Source organism: Candida theae (assembly GCF_024610275.1).
Source record: "Candida theae strain CBS 12239 chromosome Unknown scaffold57, whole genome shotgun sequence".
Lineage (NCBI taxonomy): Eukaryota > Fungi > Ascomycota > Pichiomycetes > Serinales > Debaryomycetaceae > Lodderomyces > Lodderomyces theae.
Window position 1 is genome coordinate 25,095 of NW_026261420.1, and position 27,015 is coordinate 52,109.

At 40.3% G+C, this 27,015-nt stretch overlaps 12 protein-coding genes across 12 annotated transcripts; 7 read left to right on the top strand and 5 right to left on the bottom strand. All coding sequences in view use genetic code 12, as the record gives it.

The window, feature by feature from the left end:
• Window positions 1–470: 470 nt before the first annotated feature.
• PEX6 (AAA family ATPase peroxin 6) lies at window positions 471–3,842 on the top strand (the record flags this gene model as incomplete). The annotated part of the gene is made up of 1 exon (XM_051751294.1): window positions 471–3,842. One exon carries the CDS (start codon window positions 471–473, stop codon window positions 3,840–3,842), a length of 3,372 nt encoding a protein of 1,123 aa, XP_051609466.1.
• A 16-nt stretch (window positions 3,843–3,858) lies between these two features.
• Window positions 3,859–6,078, bottom strand: PET127 (Pet127p; the record flags this gene model as incomplete). Its single annotated transcript, XM_051751295.1, has 1 exon — window positions 3,859–6,078. One exon carries the CDS (start codon window positions 6,076–6,078, stop codon window positions 3,859–3,861), a length of 2,220 nt encoding a protein of 739 aa, XP_051609467.1.
• A 735-nt stretch (window positions 6,079–6,813) lies between these two features.
• RPL2 (60S ribosomal protein uL2) lies at window positions 6,814–7,762 on the top strand (the record flags this gene model as incomplete). The annotated part of the gene is made up of 2 exons (XM_051751296.1): window positions 6,814–6,817; window positions 7,002–7,762. The coding sequence occupies 2 exons, from the start codon at window positions 6,814–6,816 to the stop codon at window positions 7,760–7,762; spliced, it is 765 nt and encodes a 254-aa protein (XP_051609468.1).
• A 102-nt stretch (window positions 7,763–7,864) lies between these two features.
• Window positions 7,865–8,861, bottom strand: KGF57_002028 (uncharacterized protein; the record flags this gene model as incomplete). Its single annotated transcript, XM_051751298.1, has 2 exons — window positions 7,865–8,702; window positions 8,758–8,861. The coding sequence occupies 2 exons, from the start codon at window positions 8,859–8,861 to the stop codon at window positions 7,865–7,867; spliced, it is 942 nt and encodes a 313-aa protein (XP_051609469.1).
• A 619-nt stretch (window positions 8,862–9,480) lies between these two features.
• Window positions 9,481–10,898, bottom strand: KGF57_002029 (60S ribosomal eL8 domain-containing protein; the record flags this gene model as incomplete). Its single annotated transcript, XM_051751299.1, has 2 exons — window positions 9,481–9,666; window positions 10,137–10,898. 2 exons carry the CDS (start codon window positions 10,896–10,898, stop codon window positions 9,481–9,483), a joined length of 948 nt encoding a protein of 315 aa, XP_051609470.1.
• Window positions 10,899–11,908: 1,010 nt separating this feature from the next.
• SSY1 (Ssy1p) lies at window positions 11,909–14,242 on the top strand (the record flags this gene model as incomplete). The annotated part of the gene is made up of 1 exon (XM_051751300.1): window positions 11,909–14,242. The coding sequence occupies one exon, from the start codon at window positions 11,909–11,911 to the stop codon at window positions 14,240–14,242; it is 2,334 nt and encodes a 777-aa protein (XP_051609471.1).
• Window positions 14,243–14,768: 526 nt separating this feature from the next.
• On the top strand, window positions 14,769–21,292 carry DCK1 (guanine nucleotide exchange factor DCK1; the record flags this gene model as incomplete). Its single annotated transcript, XM_051751301.1, has 2 exons — window positions 14,769–20,491; window positions 20,869–21,292. 2 exons carry the CDS (start codon window positions 14,769–14,771, stop codon window positions 21,290–21,292), a joined length of 6,147 nt encoding a protein of 2,048 aa, XP_051609472.1.
• Window positions 21,293–21,630: 338 nt separating this feature from the next.
• SDS22 (type 1 protein phosphatase-activating protein) lies at window positions 21,631–22,758 on the top strand (the record flags this gene model as incomplete). Its single annotated transcript, XM_051751302.1, has 1 exon — window positions 21,631–22,758. One exon carries the CDS (start codon window positions 21,631–21,633, stop codon window positions 22,756–22,758), a length of 1,128 nt encoding a protein of 375 aa, XP_051609473.1.
• A 309-nt stretch (window positions 22,759–23,067) lies between these two features.
• Window positions 23,068–23,682, top strand: HSP21 (Hsp21p; the record flags this gene model as incomplete). The annotated part of the gene is made up of 1 exon (XM_051751303.1): window positions 23,068–23,682. The coding sequence occupies one exon, from the start codon at window positions 23,068–23,070 to the stop codon at window positions 23,680–23,682; it is 615 nt and encodes a 204-aa protein (XP_051609474.1).
• A 209-nt stretch (window positions 23,683–23,891) lies between these two features.
• Window positions 23,892–24,494, top strand: KGF57_002034 (uncharacterized protein; the record flags this gene model as incomplete). The annotated part of the gene is made up of 1 exon (XM_051751304.1): window positions 23,892–24,494. One exon carries the CDS (start codon window positions 23,892–23,894, stop codon window positions 24,492–24,494), a length of 603 nt encoding a protein of 200 aa, XP_051609475.1.
• Window positions 24,495–24,522: 28 nt separating this feature from the next.
• GCD7 (translation initiation factor eIF2B subunit beta) lies at window positions 24,523–25,659 on the bottom strand (the record flags this gene model as incomplete). The annotated part of the gene is made up of 1 exon (XM_051751305.1): window positions 24,523–25,659. One exon carries the CDS (start codon window positions 25,657–25,659, stop codon window positions 24,523–24,525), a length of 1,137 nt encoding a protein of 378 aa, XP_051609476.1.
• Window positions 25,660–25,871: 212 nt separating this feature from the next.
• COQ5 (2-hexaprenyl-6-methoxy-1,4-benzoquinone methyltransferase) lies at window positions 25,872–26,846 on the bottom strand (the record flags this gene model as incomplete). The annotated part of the gene is made up of 1 exon (XM_051751306.1): window positions 25,872–26,846. The coding sequence occupies one exon, from the start codon at window positions 26,844–26,846 to the stop codon at window positions 25,872–25,874; it is 975 nt and encodes a 324-aa protein (XP_051609477.1).
• Window positions 26,847–27,015: the final 169 nt, after the last annotated feature.

A 27,015-nucleotide genomic window follows, 5' to 3' on the forward strand; every position in this document is an offset into this window, starting at 1 on the left:
CAAGATGAAAGAAGTGATTGAGGATGTGATTTGAAATAATTTTTCTCTTTTCTTCTTAACAGAGAGCGAGAGAGAGAGAGAGATGGATCTCCTCTTTTAATGAGAATTTGGTAGCGTAATTTACTTTTTGTTTGAAACCTCGGAGCTTTAGTCGTAAATGAACATCAACAACAAACTCTCAAATTGGTTCCAACAGATTTTGTAATTTAGTTCAAAGAGAATGTTTGTTTGTAAAGGTTGACCTCTCAAGCCTACTGCCTCTGTACTAGCTAATACTTTTCAAGTCTTGGTGGGTTTTTTTTTTTTGTTTCCCAATTTTCATTCGAAATATTCACACCCAAGCAAGTGGTAGCTCTTCCCCACAACAAAATTTACGCTTTATTAATATCCAGCGGAATCTATCAGAATCAAAGTCGTTCATTTATAAAAAAGCACACTACAACAGTCTTATACTGAGAAGAGCTTCAAACATGCCGTCAGTCTCAAACAACACCAATCATGAGGTAACTCCATTTGAATCTATATCAACTGTGGCGAATGTCGGGTTGATTAGTGATTCACTGAGGAACGAGTTTGACATTGTCGAGATATCCAAGGATATCTTTACAGAGATATTTCCCGCCACAACAGACGAGAATCTTGGTGCTTCTGCATATGTACCAGAAAATGCCTACATTCTTGTCAAGTTACTAGGAGCTCCAGACTACTTTGACAAGTTCCAAATACTCAAAGTGAGCAGAGTTCAGTCCCACCTCACTAAATCGATTATTCTCATCAATAACTCCAATATGGCACGTTTCAACAGTGACGAATTAACTTTCAATTTGGCAGCAGTGAAGTCGATTGACGTGGCCAGCATTCCGAATTTGTCACAGGTTTTCGTCTCAGTGCCAAACGAAGTCTACCATTTGTTGAAGGATAGATCACAACAAACGATTAAACAATTGTTCGTGCTTCAGATGCTTGTAGGGAATGGCAATGTGGTTAATGAAGGAGATACAATCCGTTTGATAAACGGAAGGGTTAATTTATGTGAGCCAGTGGCACAGGGAAAGGTTGATCTCGATACAAACTTTGTCTTGATAAATCAGAATGATGGCAATAATACCCTTGCACCAAGCGCAACATCTGAATCATTTGACGATGCTGATTTGGATTTGGACTTGTCCAGCTATTTGTCATCTGGATTACAATTTGATGCACACTCAAAAGCAAACAGTGCCACAAAATTCCGAGTCAAACCGTTATTTGAAAAGATGAACTTTGAACATCCACCAGAACATTGGCGTAAAGAAGACAAGGAACTTTATGCATTTATCAACAATTCTGATTTCGTTAAATTGGGATTCCCGGTTTTCAATGGTGATTTAGTCAAAATCAACACCGCAAACGAGTTTATTGTTGTGAGAATTTTCAGCTTCACTGAACCGCAATCTTCATTTCAAACTGGATGTTTGTATGTCTCGCCTATTTTATTGATCAACTTACAGCTTGGGCAAGATTCAGAAATCACAATTGAACCTGTACAGGGAGATTCGTTGAACTCGCTCATTCCAGTTGCTGAATCCGCAACGATTTCAAGAGTAAGTTCACAAATAACCATGGACAAGACGTATCAACAAAGCTTCTTCTCCAGTTTGAAGACAATTCTCAGTGACCAATTGAAATGCGTCAAGGAAGGGGATTATTTCCCAGTCGTTATCGACACTGTTTTGGCAAAAGTCATGTTTGATAATGCAAGCGAAGACAATAACGACGAGAATGGAGAACAAAATTTGGAAGTAATTCCAGTGGGGAACCCCGATGCAGTAGCTTGGTTCAAAGTCACTGATATCAAGGGTACAAATGAAATGGGAACCAACCAATTCCTCATTGACCCCACAAAGACTCTACTTGTGTCCTCAGGTGTTGACAGTTCGAGGTTGCCTGAAAACGCACACGCAAATTGGTACCAGTACCTCAACTTGCCGCCCATCTTCGACTATGCTCCTTCAACTGATTTCAAGTATGCACAAGAGTTTAGAAAAATCTTGCAAACATGCCTATCTTCAAAAATCAACTTGAGGACATCGATACTTTTGACATCAATGAGTAGAGGAATAGGGAAAACGACGTTAGTACGCAGTACATGCATCGATATGGGATTGAACTTGATTGAACTTGACTGTTTTGACTTCATCAACCCTGGCCAAGAATTGAAGACAATTGGATTGCTTAGTGGTAAAATTGATAAATTGATAGCCAATGTACCTAACCAATCTGCTTTCCATGTCATCTATTTAAAACATATTGAGAATTTGGTTCCTAAAACAGATGAAAATGATCAAAACTCGAGCATCTTTGCATCACTTTCGTTGAAGATAATTGAAACCTTGGTTGAGTACTTGGAAAAGTATTCCAACCTCGTTATTGTTTTGAGCTGTAATGATTATGACAAGTTGAATGATAACATAAAATCCATCTTGAAATTCACAATTGAATTTACTGTCCCCACTGAAAATGAACGTCTCGATATATTCAAATATTTGATTGCAAATGAACGATCCAAGGTGCCCTCTTCCACAGACCTCACTTCGTTCCCGTTCGTAACTAGAAAAGACATCAACTCGAAAACACTTGCATTACAATCTGCCGGATTGACTCCTCGTGATTTGATATCCATAATCAAAAAATCCAAGAAATTGGCCATTAAGCGATTGACGAAATTGTCCAAAGAACTCAATATTCCAGTGCTTGACCTAATCAATGTTGGAAATGGTGGGGTCATCACTTGGACACCTGAAGATTTCGAAGCTGCCATTAATGAAGCTCGAAACCAATTTAGTGATTCCATCGGAGCTCCTCGTATCCCTAACGTTAAATGGGAAGATATTGGTGGGTTAGACTTGGTCAAGGACGAAATCTTGGATACTATAGATATGCCGTTAAAGCACCCTGAATTGTTCAACAATGGGTTAAAGAAACGGAGTGGGATTTTATTTTATGGTCCCCCAGGAACTGGTAAAACATTGTTGGCAAAAGCTATTGCTACAAACTTTTCGTTGAATTTCTTTTCCGTCAAAGGTCCTGAATTGTTGAATATGTACATTGGTGAATCCGAGGCTAATGTGCGTCGTGTTTTCCAAAGAGCAAGAGATGCCAAGCCCTGTGTCATTTTCTTTGATGAATTGGATTCGGTGGCGCCCAAGAGGGGTAACCAGGGTGATTCTGGTGGTGTTATGGATAGAATCGTGTCTCAATTGCTAGCAGAATTGGATGGTATGAGCAGTGAAGGAGGAGATGGGGTTTTCGTTGTTGGCGCCACAAATAGACCAGATTTACTAGATGAAGCGTTATTGAGACCTGGTAGATTTGACAAAATGTTGTATCTTGGAATATCCGACACCGATGAGAAGCAGACCAAGATTTTGGAAGCTTTGACAAGGAAATTCCAGTTGGATGATGGGGTTGATTTGCAAAAAATTGCCGAAAAGTGTTCATTCACATACACCGGTGCCGACTTTTATGCATTGTGTTCCGATTCTATGTTGAATGCAATGACGCGAGTGGCTGGTGAGGTTGATGAAAAGATTAAAGCGTATAATGCCGATATGGTTGCCCAGGGTAAGAATGAGGTCAATTCTAGGTGGTGGTTTGATAATGTTGCTACAAAGGAAGATACCACTGTTTTGGTTAAAATGGAGGACTTTATCAAGGCACAAACTGAATTGAACCCTTCAGTATCAGCTGAGGAATTGCAACACTATCTTCGAGTGAGAGAGAATTTTGAAGGTGGCAAGGAAAAAGCTCAAGCTAAGCTTGCAAATGGAAATGAGCCGATCAATGGTTCTATACAATTTTAAGTAGATTCGAGCTCTTTCAAAAATGATACTTTGGCCTATATACATTTGCAGGTTTTTCCTTCAATGCCCATTGCTTTTTTCTCATTGCACCTAATTTTTCATAGCTTTGGTGCATCAGTTGTAGCTTTTTGATGAATTTCGATTTTGATTTATTAGTCAGTTCAAACTGTTCACTTAATTGTTGAATTGGCAAGTCAAACACTTTAACAAAATCTTCTTTTGAAACGGTTTTCACTCTGTTAATAGAGTACAGAACACGCCATGATTTTGGCAAACGTGTAGGTAGGAAATAGTACTTGGTCTTTGTTTCATCGATAAAACTATCCCCCATTGAAATAATATACGACAATAGCGTTTTGTCTTTGATGGAATTGCTATTGAATTTTTGCAACTCGGTAACGTGTTGTTTGGTATTGACTATTCTCTGTTTCTCTGTAATATCTTGTTTGAAATCCGTTGGGAATCGATTCCCAAACAGCTGCAACTGTTCAATCTCACTTTGCAATACTGGAATTGCATACACCCTCAACTGCTGCGTCCGTGCGTAACGTTGTTTATAAGTTTCAATGACTAACCGAAATGCAGTACCTTCCAATCCACTAGCTTCAAAGTCCTTTATAATGTGATCCCTCAATAAAGTTTCCCATATCTCCAAGGAGAATTTAAATTGTGTTTCACCAATAAAAGATGGTAATTTATCCAATTCATAATGTGCATCCAATGTCGTGTCTTTGGAATCTAACGCCAATGTGCTGAATTGTGCATGCGAGTAGAATATCTTGTCCAATTCCTCCAACGGTAAATACTGAAACCCAAATATCGAATTAATGTTATGATAAGCAATAAAGATCCCATCCATTTGTCCAATTCTAGCTTGGAACAAGTATTTGAGTAGAGCTCCAGATTTGATTAGGTCACGAAACTCCTTTTCATAACTTTCGTACTGACCTGTTAATTTGTAAATCTGGTAATCGGTTTCCCCCACATTGGGATCTCTTGAATTATATCTTATATTGCTTGAGGCTCTAGTTTTCAAATCAAAAGTACCATTGCCCGGTAATCTCTCATCAAAACAGTCCAATTGTGACCGCATCAAAAACTCTCCATACGACGAATAATTGTAAGCATTCATCGGAGATGGGGGTGCTTCGTCGAGATTGTCTTTTCTAAACTTGACAAAGTCATCTTCCGGATTGGTCAATAACGTCTCCATACAAATACCCATTGCACTAAGCAATATTTCGGAATCACAAGATTTGTCTGCCAGTAGTGAGTATATCGTTCTCGTCTTTTCATCATCCATGAATGTTCCCTTTGGTTCAAGGAAAGTGCTACTAGGTAGTTTTGTAGCTACACCACTTAAAGGTATCTCTCCAAACCTTGCAACTCTTGAAGGTGTGTAATTATTCAACAACATATAAAATTTACTCAAGACCGAAGTCATGGATGAAGTACTCGAGTAAAACTGCTTTTTGAACTTCTTTGCATTCTCAAACAAGGTCTTGTGCTTGTCGACGGGTGTATAACTACCCGCGGCATCAAAGTTAAAGTCCTTGTAATGTATCACATTCTTCAAAAATGGAGCAAAGTTGTACACCCGAGTTCTAGGATCTTGCAAAAAATGCACACCAGGTGAAAACAAGACTCGATCTAGATTGTGAGCTAGTTGGGGGATATCGGACTTTTTGGGTGCTATACACTGATCCAATGTCTTCTCAATAGTATCCTCTGACGTGAATCGTACAGTCCCTGGCTCACAATCCACTTCTGTAGACGACTTGCCCAACTTTGATCGCCTTTTTGACAACCTCCCTTTCGGGCTTCGTTTTTCAAGGCTTTCCATCTTCTCAAATGCCTTTTCGAGGTTCTGAGCATCTGCATTGTATGATTTGTCGGCAATTGCAATTTTCAGACCATTTGGTTTCTTAGTGTCTTGTGGCTCCTTGAATGATGGGGCTGCTTTGGCATCTTTGAGCATTGAGATGATTTTGCGCCCCTTACTTTTTGTTTTAGCCTTCTCTGAGACTTGTAATGCTTCACTATCTACTTGGTGACTTGAGGTCAAGCCATTGGTATTAGCCTCCGTGGGGGGTTTGGTAGAGGCTTCATTTTCGGAGCGGTGCAGTTTCGAAGACTTCAGATATGGTCTTGTAATACGGTTACTTGGGACCCTTCTCAAAGCAGTTAGGGAACGTGAATTACATGGATAGTACCATATGCACCGTACAGATCTCATGTTGGGTTGAGCTTTACAAATTGTCCGCGAAGAGACGTGAAACTGACTCGGCATCTCTTTTGCGCGTTTCGCGGAGATTGATCTAAAGCTACCATGTGAGATATCAATTCAGAGGTGCAATACTTTGAAGAGCTGCTCTCCAGTGAGACCGTATACAGTGCAATTATGGAATCCAATAAGGCCGAAAGTATGCTGCAAATATCGTGACTCACTCGCTTGAGGTCAAATTAACCACCCACCTCAAAAGCCAGTTGAGTGATCTTATCTCTTTAGATAAATCGATTTGGCAGTACACTCGACGTCAATGAAAGATAATGCACTGTCTTTATTGTAAGAAAAAACTATAATGACGACTGACAAACTCAGCAACATGTTGTCCCGCAGATGTGTTGACCCTACCTGACCCACCAAAGCTCGAATTTAACTAACACTTGGTAGCCGTAAAATGAATAGGGCTTAGCCCTAGATACAGTTGTAACACAAAAAAATTAATTGCTTGTGTGTGAGCAGATGAAAACAATACAAAAGAAAAAAGAGCACTACCATGCATTAGTAAACATACATGCACACATACATTCTCTCTCTCTCTCTCTCTCTTTCTCTCTCTTTTTGTCTCTCCCATAGAGTAAAATCATCACAGAGTGCGAGAAACCCAAAGTAGTGAAAAAAAATCTCACCTAAAAAATTAATCAAATTACCTTTCCAGAACACCTAATCAAACCAAATCACTAAACAATGGGTATGTCGAACTAAGCAAGAGGAATATTCGTTGAGTTGACAGTGGAGAGTCTACTGTGCCCCCCCTTCCTGTGGATCTAGAGCAGAGAGCTGGATAGCACCACATCTACGAGGACAGGACACATACATATATTCCGTCATTTCAAATTGCCTAGTCTAATACTAACATCAATTTTTTTTTACAGGTAGAGTTATTCGTAACCAAAGAAAGGGTGCTGGTTCCATCTTCACCTCTCACACCAGATTGAGAAAAGGTGCCGCCAAATTGAGAACCTTGGATTACGCTGAACGTCATGGATACATCCGTGGTGTTGTCAAACAAATCATCCACGATCCAGGTAGAGGTGCCCCATTGGCCAAAGTTGCTTTCCGTGACCCATACAGATACAAGTTGAGAGAAGAAACTTTTATTGCTAACGAAGGTGTCTACACTGGTCAATTTGTCTATGCCGGTAAGAAGGCTTCATTGAACGTTGGTAACATCTTGCCATTGGGATCATGTCCAGAAGGTACTATTGTTTCAAATGTCGAAGAGAAAGTTGGAGACAGAGGTGCATTGGGTAGAACTTCAGGTAACTACGTCATCATTATCGGACACAACCCAGATGAAAACAAGACCAGAGTAAAGTTGCCATCTGGTGCTAAGAAGATTATCTCTTCCGATGCTAGAGGTGTCATTGGTGTTGTTGCTGGTGGTGGTAGAATCGATAAACCTTTGTTGAAGGCTGGTAGAGCATTCCACAAGTACAAGGTCAAGAGAAACTCATGGCCAAAGACCAGAGGTGTTGCCATGAACCCAGTTGATCACCCTCATGGTGGTGGTAACCATCAACATATTGGTAAAGCTTCTACTATCTCTAGAGGTGCTGTTTCAGGTCAAAAGGCAGGTTTGATTGCTGCCAGAAGAACTGGTTTGTTGCGTGGTACTCAAAAAACTGCTGATTAATTTACTTGTACAATTTAAATAGTTTTGGGGTTTTTTGTTTCAATAATAAATATACAAAAGAGAGTAATAACTAGCATAAGTAGATTATGGGAGGAAACACATTCACGGGGAGTTGATTCTAGCATTGAAATTGGAGCTTTGAGTCAGACCAGGACTAACTATCATCGATGTTGGGTCTGGCGATTCTAAATTGGTTGGTTCAGCTGGAAAAGTGTGCTCTTTGTTTTGAGTTTCCAAAGTTGTTACCTGCTGCTCATCATTTTGAACAATCAGGTTTGCAAAAATATCATCTCTTTCAACTTGTGTTGCTTGTTTCGTCGTGGCTGGCTTCAACTTAACTCGTTTCCCCATAAACTTTTTTGGCTTTAATGCCTCAATAATTTCATCCACGCTCTTAGTTGATGTATCTACAGTAATGATAGCACTATAGTAAGAACCTGTAAGGGTCAATGGATTGACGATTGACGTTTTGTGTCTGCATATGGAGATGTCGTTAAAGTTGTAATCGCTGAAGAAATCCTCAATTTCGGAATACGTGATTTCTCCTCGAATCTTTGAAATCAATATCTTGCCTGTGGATGAAGCACCGTCAACTGGTACCACAACCGGTACCACAACTGGTGCCCCATTTGGAGTTACATTAGCATTTGAAGTTTGAGCATTGGGTTCCGCATTTGACTCCGCATTTGGGGCATTCAGTTGCACTCGTGGAGTAGGAGTCACCAAACTTGTACCATCTAACCAGAACCTGTGTTGAGGGTTGTAGGGTTGGAAAACGGTGGCTGTGAGAGTTTTCCCGTGGAACAGTTTCCCATCAAATTCCTTCACTGCTGCCTCCACTTGTTCAGGACCTGCTAGCTCAACATAGGCAAATCCAAAGGGCTTGCGTCTCCCACTTTTGCTAAACCTAATTGTATAAGTAGGGACTAGGATGGCCACACTAATAGGTCAGTAAAGGATTGACAGTAGTTGGCATGCTAATAGTGACTACTTACGGACGATATTTCTCAAACAAGGCATACAAATCTTCTTCAGTAACTGCGTAGTGAAGATTCTTGATGTAGACGCGATAAGGTGGCTTCAATCTGGTACCTGACATCGTGATGGTAGATTGTGTCGTGAAGGAAGGCTGTGTGGAGAGAAAGAGAGAGAGAGAGAGGGAGAAAGAGACAGAGGGAGTTTGGTTGCAAAAATAGTATATGAGGAGGAGGACGGAGACGTGAGGGTTTTACTAGCTTAGTATCGTACAATAAATTTCCTAGTTGATTGGGAGATAATTTTCCGCAGATTGCCACGCCCCTGCTTTTCCCACTTTTTGGTTTCTTTGTACTGGTCGACGATGTTCTATATACTGTTCAGCCAGGCTTTGACTATCATAGTGATCCTCTGTTTATAACTAGTTTGCTTGGTATTCTCAAGCGTACAGACTTCATCAGGGTAGCGCATCCTTCTCAAAAAGGGGTTCATTGCTGCGAACAACACCGTACATTAGAGAAACTTGACGTATCAGCTGAGAGATAAAAGAAATAACTTTGAAAGAAATACAACCGCCTGTAGCTCACACCTTGCATGGAATTCGATCGCCATCACTTCAGTGAATTTGTTGGTCATTGCACCCCAATTCAAAAAAAAATAAAAAGAAAAAAATATAGACAGCTGGCACATGAAAATTCGTAAAATCTTCACAACAAATATCCTTTATTCAAAAACTATTGAAACTAATTAGCGGCTCTAGCTTTGGCCAAGGCTTTGGCAGTACCGTGCAAAGCATATCTGTGGTTTCTTCTGAATTTAGCATCAACACCTTTCAATGATGGGTACTTGTAGGTCTTTGGCTTCTTGATACCGTTCTTGTGAGCCTTCTTGTTTTGGTTATGGTTGGTGTGGTTCTTACTTTTAGCCATCTATTATATCTTGTTAGTAAATCAGTCCCTTGTTTTGATGCCTTTACAGCTTGCCTAGATGATCAAAAAATTAACGCAAGGACTCCTCCTTTGACGATCCTGTCCCGCAAATGACTGCCCTTAAACAATCGCCATCATTCTTTCCATCAGCGAGCAGTTTGTAAATATAGATTGGTGGTTGGACATACCTTTGTTGTCTATTGATATGTTTTGTATATGGAAGACGAAGCAAACCAGTAAATAATTTTTCGTCTACTTTGGAAATGCAAATGCGTCTGGGAACGTTTGTACGAGCGCCGCACAAATTTTCCGGATTCGGGAGTATGGTTATAGCCCTAATGAAAATACAATGCACACAACCTCTGCCCAACACAACTGCTGTTTGTGTGTTACGCTACAAGCTCTGTCAGTGAAACAGTACTTATTATTCACTATAAGATATGTATTACACTCTAGCTAGCTTCAGCAACTGCTTTAGCTCTCTTTGCAAGCTTATCGTTGGCTTTTGAACCCATTACACCACCACCCCAGTGTTTCTTATTCTCGTCGTACTTTTCGAGATAGTTGGCATTGATGGTTGAAACTAACTTCGACAACTCTCCTTCATCAGCAGAGTTGACTTCAGTTAAAGCTGCAACAGATGAGGTCTTTTTGTGAACCAAAGTTCCCAATCTGGCTTTACCTTTGACAATAGCGTAAGGAATACCCATCTTCTTACACAAAGCTGGTAAAAATACAACCAATTCAATTGGGTCAACGTCATTGGCAATGAGTACTAGCTTGGCCTTCTTGTTTTCGATGAGTGAAACCACGTGATTCAACCCGTATTTGACAACAACAGGCTTTGGTGAGGCATCCTTAGCGGATTTACCTTCGGCTACAGCAGCAGCCTCTTTGGTCAATCTCTCCTTCTTTTCTGCAGGAGTCTCTGGCCTGTACTTATTGAACAATTTAAAAGCTTGTGCAGCGGTGTTTTTGTCAAGGGTGTAGTTGAATTGGGCGATAGATGGAGGGACCTTCAATCTCAAAGACAAAATCTTCTTTTGTCTTTGCAATCTAACATATTCTGGCCACTTGACAAACCTCGACAAGTTTCTCTTTGGTTGAATTGATTGTCCAATACCAAAGTTCTTTGGTGTAGACTCAAGCAAAGGATTCTTGACGGTGGTAGATTTGCTGGACTTGGCTGCAAATGGAGCTGGAGCAACTTTCTTTGAGGAAGGCTGTGTCATTGAATAAAAGTTAATAAAAGGTGTTCTCAAACTTAATCTCAACGAACTAGTCCCTTTTGTTCCCACTTTTACTCTACAATATCATGATAATGTGATACTCAGCCTGCACATCAAGGAGCGATGTCAGGGAACCTTATCACCACTCCAAGATGCACAAACGCGTAAAGCGATAGATGTGACAAGGAGGATGTTGTTCCAGCAATTAACATACCATTTAGTAATAGTTATTTGGTGTATTAATATAGACGAAGAATGGTAAGTTGTGATGGTTAGTGGAATAAATTTTTTATTTTTTTTTTTTTTTCAGCTCTTCAAAGAAGTGAGACAAAGAGGGAAAAACAGAGAAAACAGGAAAAATTTTTTTTTTCTTTTTCTTCTCTTTCTCTCTTCGCCTGATTTGAGCGTTGCTACACGACTTCTGAAAGAGTATAAATACTAGCCATTCCCCTGGTCTCCCTTATTCTGAAAACCAAATCTCTTTGCCATTTGGCTTAGATCCAGTGTAGTATCTGTTCTTTTCAGTGTAACAGCTGAAATGTCATCATTGATGACTTGAAATGTTACAATATTCAATTTTTGGAGATAGGCGAGTTTGGTTTTAAATGGGCTTGCTCATAACCAACTTGCACAGTGTCGTTGCCTTCATTGGCTTCTGACGCGAACCACCACCACAACACTTTTTTTTTTAAGTCCTTTTATTTTTTTAGTCAAATCTGTGCCTCCATTGCTGTAATGGAGTCATGATTGGGATTTAAAGAGAATATAGAGTGGTGTTGGCATCATAGTTGTGTGTGTATAAATAAGTATATGTCGGTAGATCTTGCACCAACAAGTACTGTGCTAGCTAATATTTGGATGCGTCGTCGATGAAAAGTGTTTGATTGTCTCGCTCTCCGTGCAGTAAATTTTTGTGACCCTCTTATCAAACACAAGACGATAGAATCGGAATTCACACACAGTCTATCCCCTGCTCGCCCCCCGCCCCCCCTCACTCACGTACAATCATATAAATGGATCTGATATCCTCAGCTTCAGTAAACTTATTCCCAAGCCTAAGAAACAATGAGGAGGATTCTAAAAGTTCTGCGTCTCTACGACGACTTCGAAATGCATTCGGGAAAATGGAAGAGGTTGATTTGTCAATCCCTGATGGGCATGTTGATCTATCAACATCCCTGACCGAAGATGCAATATCACTTGATTCAAGTTTGATCACTGAAATGGCACATAATGCCGTATTCGAGGACGGAAGGTTTAAATACTTACGGACATATGAGCGACTAGCAGCAGAGAGAGGTACGAAGGAGATGGAAATGGGCAATAGTATTCCTTTACAAACCATTGAACTAAATGATTTCGAAAAGTTTGTCAAAGAAAGCGCTTTAAATGACAAAATTCAAGGTCGAGTTCTTGCCAAACTTCCCAGAGTGCAGCAGAAGGAGACTATACTAAATGTTGTCAAAGAGCAAGATCTCGCAAATGATTTTTATGCAAGTGGGAATGAAGCATCAGACATTAAGAGCCGACGACCAAAGCCACACAAGTCTGAGAAGGAGTTTGCATCCGATGTAGAGGATTTATATTATGCAAGCAGCAAGGACAGGCTACATCGAAAGTTGAGTGTACGACATTTACAAATGATATCACTTGGTGGGACCATTGGAGTCGGGTTGTTTCTAAACTCTGGAAAAGCGATCAATATTGCTGGTGGTTTTGGTGCACTACTAGCTTTTGCGATAGTTGGGGTGGTTGTTTTGTGCACGATGATGTCTTTTTGCGAAATGGTCACCTTCGTCTCTGTTATCGATGGTGTCTCTGGGTTGAGCTCCAGATTCGTTGATGATGCGTTTGGGTTTGCTACAGGGTGGCTATATTTCCTTAGCTTTGCCTTTGGTGTAGCAGGTGAAGTGGTTGCCGGAGTCATTATGCTATCGTATTTCCCCCAGCTCAAAACCACCTCGAACAAAGGAGCCACGACAGGGTTTGTTTTTCTTTTTCTAGGCTCCATTATCACGAGCAACATCATTGATGTACGGGTCTTTGGCGAGATTGAATATGTATCAAGCTTGATCAAACTACTTTGGGTGGTGGTAATGATGATCGTAATGATTGTTTTGAACAGAGGAGGATTTGGAGGTCCTGCTTTAGGTTTCAAGTATTGGGAGCACCTGAAGTCAGATTTTGAAAACAATATAATTTTTGGACTTTTCCGACCCAGCTTCAATTTGAACGACAATGGAACCAACCCTCCCAGTGATGGGATTGGAGGCGACGCTGGAAGATTTTTGTCATTGCTTACAGCTGTTCTTGTAGTTTGCTACGCGTATAGTGGTACTGAGATTGTATGCATAGCGGCATGTGAAGCAAGAAATCCAAGGAAGGCATTGCCGTCAGCAATGAGGCGGGTTTTTTGGAGAATCGTTATATTCTACTGCTTATCTGCCTTTTTGGTTACGTTGAATATTTATGCTGGTGATCCCAGATTACTCAGATACCTTCTGGGTAAAACGGGGATTGATGCGTCGGAGTTCCCAACTAACATCGCCATCCAAACCGTTGGTGGTGTTCATTGCTCGAATGACTCGTCGGTTTTTGCTGGATTCGGAAGTGGTGCTCAGAGCCCTTGGATAGTCGCTCTTCAAAGTGCGGGTCAGTGCGATTTCAGTACTGTAACAAATGTGTTTTTGGTGTTCTTTGCCGTTAGTTGTGGCAATGCACAATTATATGTCAGTTCGAGAACGGTTTACGCTTTGGCTTTGCAAGGGAAAGCGCCTAGATTTCTTACGTACTGCAACAGGAATGGGATCCCTTACAATGCCGTTATGCTTGCAGGTGCGTTTGGTCTATTATCTTTCACCTGCGTATCTGAATCAGCCACTGTTGTATTTCAAAATCTAAACAGCGTCATCGCTTCCTCCGGAATTTTTGTTTGGTTTGCCATGTGTTTGACGTTTATCAGGTTTTATTTTGGGTTGCAAAGGAGGCCAGATATAATGAGCAGAGATGACCCATCGTACCCTTACAAGTCACCTTTTCAACCATACACCGCTATTATTGGTACGTGTGCCACTCTATTTATGGTCCTAGCGATGGGCTTTGTTGTGTTTTTGAAACACGAGTGGAACACTTTATTCTTTTTTTCAAGTTACGGACCATTGATGGTATTTGCCGTGCTCTATGCTGGTTATAGGGTGATAAAAGGCTCAACAATTACAAGCTTAGATAGACTTGATTTTGACTCCGGCAGAACTGAGATGGATCGTTACATCTGGGATGGAGGTACAGACTACAACCACAAGAGCTTCAAGGAAGTTATGCGTAAATGGCTATCATTCTTGGCATAGTAGGATGTGGATGTGAACATCGTGGTTTATCCTTCCGAGGGTCCTTTTCTTCAGAGACATGTGTGTCAGATCTTACATAATCTGAAATTATCGCTTAGATTAATATTGCACAAAGTTACAAATTGTATAGATTTTAAAAAACTCAAACCGATTGAGTATAGTGTGAGGATGTTGGCCATCAACGAGGTCCAGCAAGAGGATATGGCTTTAAGCCAGACGAGCCAGCATCGTATGGGTTCCTTCTCTTTCTTTTTTCTCTCGTATTGGCCATTGAGATTGATGTGTCCAATGTACTGTGCGCCACCTCTCTCCACCTGAAATTCAACATTTATTAATTTTCTTTCTTTTTCCCAATTTGAATTATTCTCTAGAAATAAAACACAAAATCGACTCATTCGAAACTTTTTTTTGACGACAAAGTAATGCAACTGGAAATCTTACAAAAAACCCCCCTTGTCGTCGAATTGAGCTAAAAAAAAAATTAAACATCACTACTATTGAGCGACGTTCGTTTCTTCTCAACATCATGACTTGGACAAGAACAAACGCCTTTCTCAAAGGTAGAATTTTGAAACCGTTTTTACCAAATGAAAGACATCCCCATTTGAGAAGCCCACACTTTAAGAATTTGTACCCTGGTGACCAAGTCTTTATTTTTGACGTCAAGGATGACAAATGGGCAAGAGGGTATGCCGTGGTGAAACCTTGGCCAAATGAGTATATTGCTACCTCAAATAACTTGGATGAATTGCCGGTGCAAAACGTTGAAGTTGTTATTTTCCCCTTAGCTTTCGTCAAGATTACTGGCGAATTGGCATACCCAGAGTTGGAAGTTAATGAAGAATTCAATAACATAGTGGATGCTTCGACGGTTCCTACCATCGCTGACCTGGAAAAGAACCATAATGAAGCCACTAATGGAGTGCAAGAGAATTATTCAAAGCCTCAGATTCCACCTTTTCCAAGTACTTACAACGAGGTTGAAAATTTGAGCGACGAAACCAAGTACACATTGGAATTACTTGCCTCGCATATTTTTGCGTTGTACTCAATGGGCGAGTTTAGACTCTTTGCCAAATTGGTGCTGATTTATCATGCTTTGAATGAAACAAGAATCAAGTTACTGTACGACCTTTTGACAGAGGATGAGGCTCAAGTTGCAAGAGAAACTGTTGTTTTCTTGTTTAACAAAATCCCCAAATTACTTTCATCTAAAACTGCTAGAATTGAAACAAAAGCATATGATTTAGAGAATGACGACACTGATGTTTCTGGATATAAGTCCATTTTAGCAAGAGACGCATACAATGGCCGTATTCTTCACTGGGGCAATTCGAATCCAGCGATGATTGCATTAAACAGTGAGTTAGGTGGTCTTGACCAAAATTTCCCAATTAAAATTCATAATTCTGTTGAAAAGTACTCGTTGCATCCACCATTGGGTAGAAATTTTAGACATGAACCACCTTCCCATATTTTGGTTGATTTTAAATCCGTTTCAGGTTCTTCTGCTTACCAGCCTCCAGGATTTGCCGGTACAATTGCTTACATGTACCTTCGTAACGCACACAGGCGTTTAACTGAGGCTTTTGCTGTCCATACAGATTCAGTCGATGACTTGGTAAACGTTGAAAAGATTAGTGCTGCGTTGTTTAGAAATGTTCCCTCAAGTGAAATTGTCAACAATAAAGTTTTCCTCGTGACTGTTTTAACTGAGGAGGTTGATTTAACTTTGAAGAACTCTCCTGCGCCACAGATTAGACGAGTGAAAAGGGGTATCGCTGCTGGTGTGGCCGATATCACCAGAATCTTCTCTCGCAATACTGGATCGTTGCAATCAGGCGAGGCACACCACTTTTCCATCAAATTGTATGGATCCTACATCAACAAGCGAGGTGATTCGTTTGATGGAGTTGAGAACAATGGGTGGGGAGAGCTTGTTGATCGAATCATTGCAGGTACAAGCCAAGGAATAGCTGTGAATCCTAGAGCTGAAAAACTAGTTGTCACCGTCAAAGAATTCAAGCATCAGTTTAGCTCGTCCAACAATGACATGGTCTCAAGCTCAACCCCAATTGCTAGGATCAAGCCAATCTTTTTTGACCCATTGGCAGAAAATTACGAGCGTATTTATTTAAGGATGAGCCGAGTCCATTTGATCAAAGGCGGTGCCAAAGATGACTTGTTGACATTTGAAGTTAGCACACCCAACAATGAGCTCATTACGTTTGCAAAGGCTTCGAATCAGTTGGAAAAGAGACAATGGCAGTTCATATCTGTCTTTTCGGGTGAATGTATTGGTGAAATCGTCAAAGTTAATGGAGTCTCTTTGAAGAGTCCAAATAAGAAGCCAATGAGAGATGACTTCATTTTGTTGTCATTTTATGTGAACGGAGTCTTGACCGGTGAAGGAAAGCTCTTGTACAAATCAGGGAACCGATTGGTTGAATTCAACAAAACGAAGCCCCACGTTGTTGAAATATTTTCAACCTCGCAAAATATTCCAATTGCTCGCGTTGAAGTCAATACGGAATATGTGGGTAAAGTTTACAATTCCGACGTTTCCATCGATAACATTTTCCAATATGAAAAATATTTCAAGTTGGGGCAAAAGGGACTTGACGAATTATCGAATTCGTTGGTTGTTTTTTGCAAGTTGGAGCTTGCACAATTGCTCAAGTACTTTAGTGAGCTTTTTTCATCCTTGCTTGGGATTGTTGAGAATTCATCCCGCCACTCTGGACTGACAATTGAAATTTTAGAGGACAACACATTCAAAGCAATCATCCACTTGTTGGATATCTTATTCGGTAAGCAGGAGGAATACTTCCATTTGATTGACGATTTTATGGTGAAACACACCTACCCTGAACAGGTGGGTATTTATTTGATTAACAAGGTTAGCGAGTTATTTGGTAGAGCTACTGTCAATTGGAATTCTGTGGCTAGATCTATGTGCAGGGTCAGCACTGTTTTGTTGAGAGTGGCTTTGAAGACTCTTCGAGAAAGTGCCGACTTGGAAGTTACTCTCAATGCTTTAAATGGATTATTCATGTCGGTTGAAAAATTTCTCTCTGTTGATTCTGCAGCCTTAGTCGAGGATCAAGTGTTGGTATTAGATAGTCTTGATTATCTTATCAGTTTGAAGTCTCGCATGGATGATCGTACGTTGATGGACATGCTGATTCGGTTCATTGACTCCATTGGCCTTCGTGGAATGGGTGCAGACGAATTGAATTACGATGGAACTATCAAGAAGGCAACAAAAGAGCACAAGATTCCAATCAGCAAGCTTCTTTTGATCTTGCGTTTGCTTCACGGACCGCTTGTGGAGAACGATGACGTGCGACATGTTATGCTCGCAAAGTCGATTCAATGGGCTATAGATACGTTTCTTGGACCAATGGATGTGGAAGCTACTAGATTGGGCTGTAGTGTTCTTAACAAGGTGTGCACTATTTTGTGGGAAAGGTCGTTACCTTTTGGTAAGGATTTAGATTTGTGTTTTACGTTAGCCAAGTTCTTACCAGCAATGGCGAGAACCTTTATTCGATACAACAAGTTCACTAGAGGAAACGATTATTTCAAACCAAAGCGTATCCTCACGCAATTGTTCCCTACTACTTACCCCTTCAATTCATTCACAATCGACCAAGCAGTCAATGATGAGCTGTTGGTTGAAGTTTTGGTAGAATTAGCTGTTTGTTTTTCATTTATGGCAAAAATTGGTAAGGCAGCAGCTGGAAACGATGGATTTGGACGTATTTTAAACACGGAAATTGAAGGTGACGTTTTTGATCCATCAAAATATTTAGCAGCGGACTTTCATGGAGAAGATCTTTTGACAGTTATATCTGGGATCAGGTATATTAGGTTGGGAAAGTACTTCCCTGAAGACAAGTGGCTATCATTGTATGCGACGATTGTTGATGGGTCAATGTGTGCTTTGGAGTTGGTGAGACCTTTGATTGTTTCGTATCAACTTCCGCCTATTGAGGAGTCGGAACATTTTGATAGAGTGCTTTGGGGTAACTACTTGAAGGCATTGTTAAAATTGGCGGTTCTTCCACCAGTAGCTGTTGAACATTTGTCCAATGTTCCTGGTAGAGCCTGCTCAGAGATTACTCGCAATGTGCGCGATAGAGCTGCATACTTGATCAATGAGGCTTGGGATGCGTTGGCGTGGGATTCTACAGAGTCGGACATTATAAGATTCAACTTGAACAAGTTTGGAGGATACCAGGTTGAGTTTATCAATGACGAGTTCAGCTTGATCCCTGAATTGGTGTTGTTTGGGCTTCAAAGAAATGACGAATGCCAATCTGTTGCTGTGAAAATGATTTGGTCAATTATGGTTTCAGAGTACGTGTTGAGTGGAGAATTGCGCGAGGTTGAGAAACAATGTCTCATTGGCCTCTTTGAAGTGTATCAGAAAGCTTCATACAAGCCATCCAAAGAGGATCAAGATAATTTTATCAGGAGAATGAAGGCAACCATTAGGTTGGATCGCGAAGATGAAGCGTTTGGAACTTTCTACGAATTTATTCAAAATATTACCACCTTCTGCGCAACATTGGTATATTACATAAGTGTCCCTGTTGGTCACGAGTTTGATGAAGACAGAAGATTCCACAACATCAAGTTGAGAGCACAGATCAAAGCAGCGGGCAAACCCGAATACTTCAATTCGTTTATTGGCACCATGTACGATGATTATATTCGAAAAAACGATTTCGTGCAAGCAGCATTGAGCTTGGAGTTATTAGCAGCAACATATACCTGGGATCATAAGGAAATTGTTCCTGCCAGTTTCAGACCCAAGTTCCCCGAACAAACCTCATTTGAGAGAAAGGAGTTGTTGTACAAGATGATGGCCACCAATTTCATCAAAGGAAAAAGTCTTGAGAAGGCTGCGGATACTTTGAATGAATTGTTAGATGCTTACAACGAGCACACTTATGATCTCAAGAGTTTTGCGCATGTCCACAACAAATTGGCTCAACTTTATTTGGATTTAGAGTCTTCAGATAAGTTGGAGCCGTCTTATTTCCGTGTGGAGGCGATTGGAACTGGGTTCCCATATTATATGAGGGTGATTTCGCAGATCTATCAGGGTTTGCCTTTTGAACACATCACTTCTATTCATGAACGTTTGTTGAAGGTTTTCCCTGGTGCAATCATGATCAATGATGATGCAGAGGCGCAGAACTTGAAAGAGAATAATGTTACTGGAAGATATCTCTTGGTTAAGACGGTTGAACCAGTTTTTGAATTTTCGGATAAGCTTTTTGGCACATCGTTTGGTGTCAGACAGTATGCAAGGAATAAAGACTTGAGGTTTTTCAAGAGTGTAACCAAGATTCCTGGGTCCACATCTGTATTTGATTTATGGACAGATCAAACGACTTATGAATCCTGGTTGAGCTTCCCAACGTTAATGAATAGAAGTTTCATTAAGTCATCCGAAACTGTTAGATTATCACCTTTGGACAATGCTATTCAGACAATTACCAAAAAGAATGACGATTTGATCTTGTTGGAGAATTTGATCAACACTGCAATCAAAGACAAGAATGATTATCTGTCACACTTCAGTGATTTGTCCAGACAATTGAGTGGAACTGTGGATGCGCCTGTCAATGGTGGTATTGGACAGTACAGGTTGTTCTTTACTGATCCAAGGTACCAGGACAAGGAAGAAAACTTGATCAAAACTGAGTTGCTCCATAAAGCATTCAAGGATATGGCGATTGTGTTGAGCCGTTGTTTGACATTACATGGCAAATTGTGTCCTCCCGGTATGAGCTCTTCTCATGAGGCGTTGGTGGAGTTGTTTGAAAAGAATTTCAAAGAAGAGATTGAGAGTTTGAAATTGGCTCCTAATCAAAATGATGTTGCATCATCTAGGGTGTCGCTCTTCCACAGCAAGAGAGGCGACGTTTCCTCGTCTTTCAATGACAGAGCATCATCCTTCCACAGTTCAAATCAATATCAACCATCGTCAGCGAGTGCATCCATAACCGGAGCTGGATTGGAGAGGTCAAGCACGCAAAACTCTTCCCATTCTGGTAGGTCTGGCAATAAGTCGACCCACTCATCTGGGTTTACGAGTGGTGTGGTCTCCACTGGCCAAAGCAGTGGAGGAGGATACTCTCAATTTTCAAGCCTAACTGGAAGAAAGACTGCTGTGTCTAATACAACTAGTAAAAGAGAAGCTCCCAAAAAGGTCAATGCTCTCAACGGGCGATGGTAAACCCCTATTAAAGGAGAGGTTCATCTTGTGATGGAGAGCTAAACATTAGAAATTAGTATACAATTTATATAGAAATATACGAAAAATAAAATAAGGTGGTTTTTGTGTGTATTTATGTCGATTTTGTTACGTAATCCACACTAAAACAGAAAAACCTGAAATTGTTATTGGAAGAAGAAGAAGAAGAACAACAAAAGTAAAGTAAAGTAAAGTAAAGAAAAGAAAACAAAAGAAGGGGGCGGACAAGAGAAAAGAAGAAAACAAGTAAAAGTACACGCACACACACACACACAACACACATATGTAGACAACAAAAGAAAAAAAAAAAATAAAAAGGGCCATGCGACATTTGAACATTCTGAATCTTTGACAGGTTTAACGTCAATTCAAGAGAAACACCACCCACCAACGAAACCACTAATTTTTCCAATAATATTGTCAATATGTTTAGAGTCACTGCTAGATCAGCTGCACGCTCATTGAGATTACCAGCTCAAAAAGCTTCCTTCATCACCCCATTGAGATTCTACGTTGCTCCACCAATCACCAGGGATGAAGTTATCAACCGTGCTTTTGAGGCATTGAAAACAGTTGCTACTTTACAAGGATCAAACATATCCTTGGAGAGCTCATTTCAAAAGGATTTGGGATTAGACTCGTTGGACACTGTTGAAGCTTTGGTCGCTTTGGAAGAGGAGTTTGATTTGGAGATTCCAGACAAAGTAGCCGACGATATTAAGACTGTTGGTGAAGCTGTAGACTACATTTTGAAAGAGGAAGTCAAAGAGGATGCTTAAGCAATGTGATTGTGATAGATATGACGAGTGAAAGTTGTATACAATTAAACACAATTAATATCAACAAAGTAATTTGTTCTTTTTTTCTTTTTCTTTTTTTTTTTTTTTGGCCTTGATTTGACGGTGTAAGAGAAACCAATAGTGCATCTCGTAGAAGGTAGATAAGCTAGTTCACTCTGGATAAGCAACGTGCATATGTAACCTCTTAGCATTATGTCAATTGAGGCTTGCAGCTCATTATTGTTAGGCAATTGCTGATAAAGGAAAGACGTACGCTACCAAAAAAATCGGACACCAGAACTTACCACCTTTTTTTCAGCTAGAACCACCTTTCGAAAATGATAGACGTTATGGATGCAGAAGCTTCTCTAAGCAGCAAGGATGAAGAACACAAGCTCGATACTGATGCAGTCCTCTCGCAAACAGAAGAAGAAGACAATGCACACAACGAGTATGATGATGACAACGATGATGGCAACGATGAGGAGGGTACTAATGGCGCAGTTGAATACCCAGGTACAGTATTGCCAGACAACAATCAGCAAGAGATTGACGCCGATATTGATTTGACAGCTGGATTAGAGTCTGACGCCGAATTCATTGATCTTGTGCACTTGAAAATTGGCTCACTCGAAGATTTGAACTTGTCACGATTCAAGAAGTTGGAATCGTTATGTTTACGACAAAATTTAATAACCTCCATCGTTGGAGTCAAAGACATCTCATCAACTTTGGAGGAGCTAGATCTTTATGATAACAGAATAAATCATATATCGAGTTCCATAAAGCATTTGACAAATTTGAAGAATCTCGATTTGTCATTCAACATGATCAAGAATATTAAAAATATTGAAACGTTGGTAAACTTGGAAAACTTGTATTTCGTGGCTAACAAGATCAAGGAGATAAAAAACTTGGATTCATTGACCAAATTGGTGAACTTGGAACTTGGAGGAAACAAGATTGAGGTGATTGAAAATCTTGATAACCTCGTCAACATTACCCAGTTATGGCTAGGGAAAAACAGGATTCATAAATTGCAGAATTTAGACGGGTTGGTTAACCTAAGAGTTCTCTCGATACAGTCAAACAGGATAAGAAAGATCGAGGGCCTTGATAAGTTAAACAATTTAGAGGAATTGTATTTGTCTCATAATGGTATCGAGAAGATAGAGAATTTGGAAAACAACACCAATCTTCAAGTATTGGACGTCACTTCCAATAAGTTGACTGACTTGTCCGGATTGAAGCATTTGACAAAATTGACTGATTTTTGGTGCTCCTACAATCAAGTGCTGAGTTTTGAAAATGTGGGCAAGGAATTGGGCAAGTTACCTGACTTGGAGTGTGTTTATTTTGAGGGAAATCCTATCCAAACTGAGAATCCTACAGCATATCGCAGAAAATTGAAATTATATTTGGGTCCATCGTTGAATAAGATTGATGCAACTTATATACATGGGTAGAGTCTGTACTGAATGAAAAAAAAAAAAAAAAATTAAAGTGAAGTATTATTGTTGTTGTTGTACCTTATCNATCCAACCCATCCTTCGTCTCTTGGATTGACACAGTATCCATGTGCGCATTGTGTAAAAAAAGTATACAGAAAGTTTCCTACCTGCATCAAGTAGCAGCATGAGTTGTGGGGTATGATTGCTGTCAATGATGTCATTGTAATTCCATTGCATGTCCTTGTAGCTGAAAGCCACTACAAAAGGAATGAACTTTTCCCATCATCTTTTTTCCCTATAATCTGGATTGTCTTCAGCACAACCATGCTTTCGTCTTGGGGTAACTACCTTGATCATGAATTAGACAAGATGATGTCTCGACCACGCAAGTATGTAAATTCAGTGCCCCCGCAGTCCAATCCACGGCGTATCGTTCAACGCCATGCTCCAGGAAAAATCTACCAGAGCTCAGAGGAAGACAGAGAGGGTCACTTGGCACTCAGTAGCTCTAGACATCCCCGTGGATCTGAGCTTTGGCACGACGACCACCAGTTTGTCGATGATTTTTGGGACAAGTTCAGTTCAGGTAAATACTTCATTGGATTTGATGATTCTTTGCATTCAAAGGAGAAGGATGACAAGTATATGGTTTCTTACGATGATCCCGGATTGAAACAGGATGAGGTCAAGGTTGACTTTAATGAAGAGGATAACGAGTTGGTGATACACGTGGATCACGAGGATCATACGGATAGTAGTGCAAGTATTAAAACATACCAAAGCGCAGTGAGGTTTGAGAAGCCTATAAAAGCACAGGAAATTAAAGCTGAGATTGATGATAATGGTATTCAGTTGGTTTTGCCAAAAGTTCATGCAGATGATGAGTATATCCATCACGTAGTGGTAACACGTAGGGACAACAATTCCTTGGGAAATTGAGTTCAGAGATATGGTGTGGTTTATGTTATGACATACATACATACATACATACATGTTAGGTAGGTAATAATTGATATGTGTGTAACAGTTTCTTTTGCTTGTAGTGACATTATTTGGTTGCAAAAGCTGAAGAATTCCAAAAAAAAAATTGTTATTAATCACAACTAACTTCCATCATTCCACTTTAATCATCCTTTCTGTCTATCAGCATGAAAGAAAAGATGAGAGAGTTCAAATCAAAGCTTGTCAAGTTATTTCAAAAGGAACGGGAGAAGGAAGCTTTAACGTTGAATAGAAAAGTATTTGACAAGTTGTATCAACCATCCACAATCAGCTCCTTCTCAGAATCACTCAAATGCAAGTTGTTACCAAGCTCAAACCTTGAATCAGCAAGCACGGACCAGTTCAAATCCCCCACGAGTCCAGACTTCCACACTTCTCTGGAAAATAGGGCATTTTTTACACCCACCTGTAACGATCAACATCAGCAGCCAGACTCCAAAAAGTACACCATGGCCCAGTTGTGTTTGCTCATTGATGATGAAATTGCCGACATTCAGAACAAAAGCTCTCAAGACATACCAAGTCCCCAAAGATTCCTTTCAAACTCAAGCTTGGCTACAGTTACCCAAATACAAAGTGTCAAGTTTGATAACAACAAGTTTAATAGCAACAAGTGGGGTAGTCTATACAATATCAACCAATATCCTTCTGATCTGAAGCAGTGGTCATTTTGTGAGAGAAGAGCAGCAACTACAGATGCAAAGCAACCTAAATTGATCAAAGTTATCAAAAGCAAGACTCAATACTAAATCCTCAACTCTATATAAATTTCATGCTCTAATCCAATTTGTTATCTTCTGACCTGTAATTATCCAACACTATTCTGTATATGAATGAAGGCGCAAACCCACCGACATTCGTTATAACAATATCAATATGTTCTGGTCGAACATAGTCCTCTAGTGGATTAACTACCACTTCAACGTTATCAACCAAATCAAAATCTGCATAACTGAGTACCTTCCCCGAGTTCCCAACCTCAATTAAATCGTTTCTCGTAAATGGGTACAACGGCGACAATTTGTACAAGCCTGAGACTGCAAATACCGGGGTTCTGTGTTCCTTGGCACATTCAACAACACTAGCAACCCCACTCAGGGATAAGCACCCTCCATTTGCAAACACGGCGTTGGTGCCAATAATCACCTTTCCAACTCGAGACATTACGGCATAAACTGTGGTATCGGGTATTATCACAGTTTCGATGTTGTTCTCTGCCAAAGTTTTAGCAAATACTTGTGCCTTTTGCAAATCATTGGGGAAGTTTTCCGTAACTAAAACGGTAAACTTCCTCTTCAAACGGGCCTTGAGCAAGAAATGCAAGATGGTGTCAGATGTAGGTGTGGGCGTTAGCAATACTTCGTTGTCGTGAATCAAGTCAATTGCCATATTGTTTAAGTCGTCATTGAAGTTGGATATTTCATCAACTAAGTCCCTTATACCTTGAATGATAATGCTTCTCATGTCGCTTGTTTGCTTCTTGGACTGAGGCGCTCTTAGCTCCTTTTTACCCTCTTGTTTGTTTGTAGTTGTAAGCAAACTAAACATGGAACTCATCATTGGTACATTGGAATTCGAATTGGAATTGAAATTGGAATTGGAATTGGCATTGGCATCCGTTGAGGCATTTGTCTCCAAGCCAGTTTCAATTTCTTCGCGAATGATTGCAAGCACACGTCTCACAATGTTTCCAGGTATGATTTGACAAGGGTTCGCCTTGTGTAAAACAGTTCCGACTTTTCTAATCAAACTTATCAAGTCGTAGGTATTGGTCCATCTTGCTGCCGATATAACTTTCATCAATAAGTGGGCAATTACAAGAGCGACTTCTTTATCCTCATTGATTTGGTGACGCTTGAGTGTAGCCACCACCGGGTTCAATAATGCCTGAATCTCAGGTGTGATTGTGGACATGTGTTGGGTAAATGCTTATGAATTGATGATTCCGCTGATGTCTGGTTGAGTAAGAAAAAATATATATAAAAAAAAAAGAAACCAAAAAAAAAAAAAATTGCAATAAAAAAATTCGGAGAGCTCAAGTTGGATCACGAGAGATCTGATCTCTACAGTGTAACTTCTTCAACTTACAAATCACTTGTGCTATTTACACTTTTTTTTTAAAAAAACTAAAGCTTAATACCAATGTGAATGCTGGCAACTCCAAAAGTCAAGTTCTCGTAACCTGGTTCAGGTACGTAGAACCCAGCCTTTTCGATCATTGACTTGAATTCCTCTTGCTTTGGAAACTTTTGTATACTTTCAACCAAATACTGGTACGACTCTCTATCATTTGCAATTAGTTGACCCATTAATGGCAATAATGAAAACAGGTATGCTTGATAAGCGTAATCAACAACAGGGTTCTCAACTTGTGAAAATTCCAAACAGGCAAAAATTCCACCTGGTTTCAACACTCTGTATGCCGTATTCAAACCCTTTTGTATATCGGTAAAGTTTCTAATACCGAATGCGATAGTGTAGACGTCTTTAGAATTGTCGGGAATTGCATCCATAGTTTCACCATTCTGGACAAGAAACTTGATACGATTCTTGCCTTCTTTGGCCCATTTCAGTTTGGCATATCTCAACTCACCCTCTTTCAACATGTCAGGGTTGATATCAGCCACAGTAATTTCACTCTCAACATCGCCAAATCTCTTTTCGGCATGTTCTAATAACCCAAATGCAATATCCCCAGTGCCTCCAGCCACGTCAAGAAATTGCAAAGGTTCCGAGGACGATGGCCTCATTCCAGCATCCAATCTGTTGATGAAATGGTGTTTCCACAAACGGTGGACCCCCATGGACATGACGTCGTTCATCAAGTCATAGTTTGAAGCAACTGATGAAAAAACTCCTCCCACCAAGTTTTCCTTTTCAGAACGATTAACAGTTTTGTAACCAAAGTGAGTGGTATCTTCAGCTGGCGGTGGTGGTGGAGGCGAAGCTGCTGTCTTGAGGTTGTTTTCATATGATTGTTTTGGTGGGGGTGGTGGTGGTGACCCTGAATAGAGTCTTGCGGTTAGTGCTCGTGAAGTAATCGGTTGAGCCAGTCTTGCGACTGACTTCAATGCACTGCCTGTAAGTAATTGGGCAAGCATTTGAAGTTGAACAGGAACAGGTACAGCGGATATATGAGCAGTCTTCCTTTGCTGTTACTTTTTTTTTTTTTCTCGCGCTCTACTAATGAACCTTTTTTTTTTGCTCAGGGTTTTGTTGAGGAAGCGCTCGCCAACTAACAAAACGAAACGACTACATCAACCACATTAC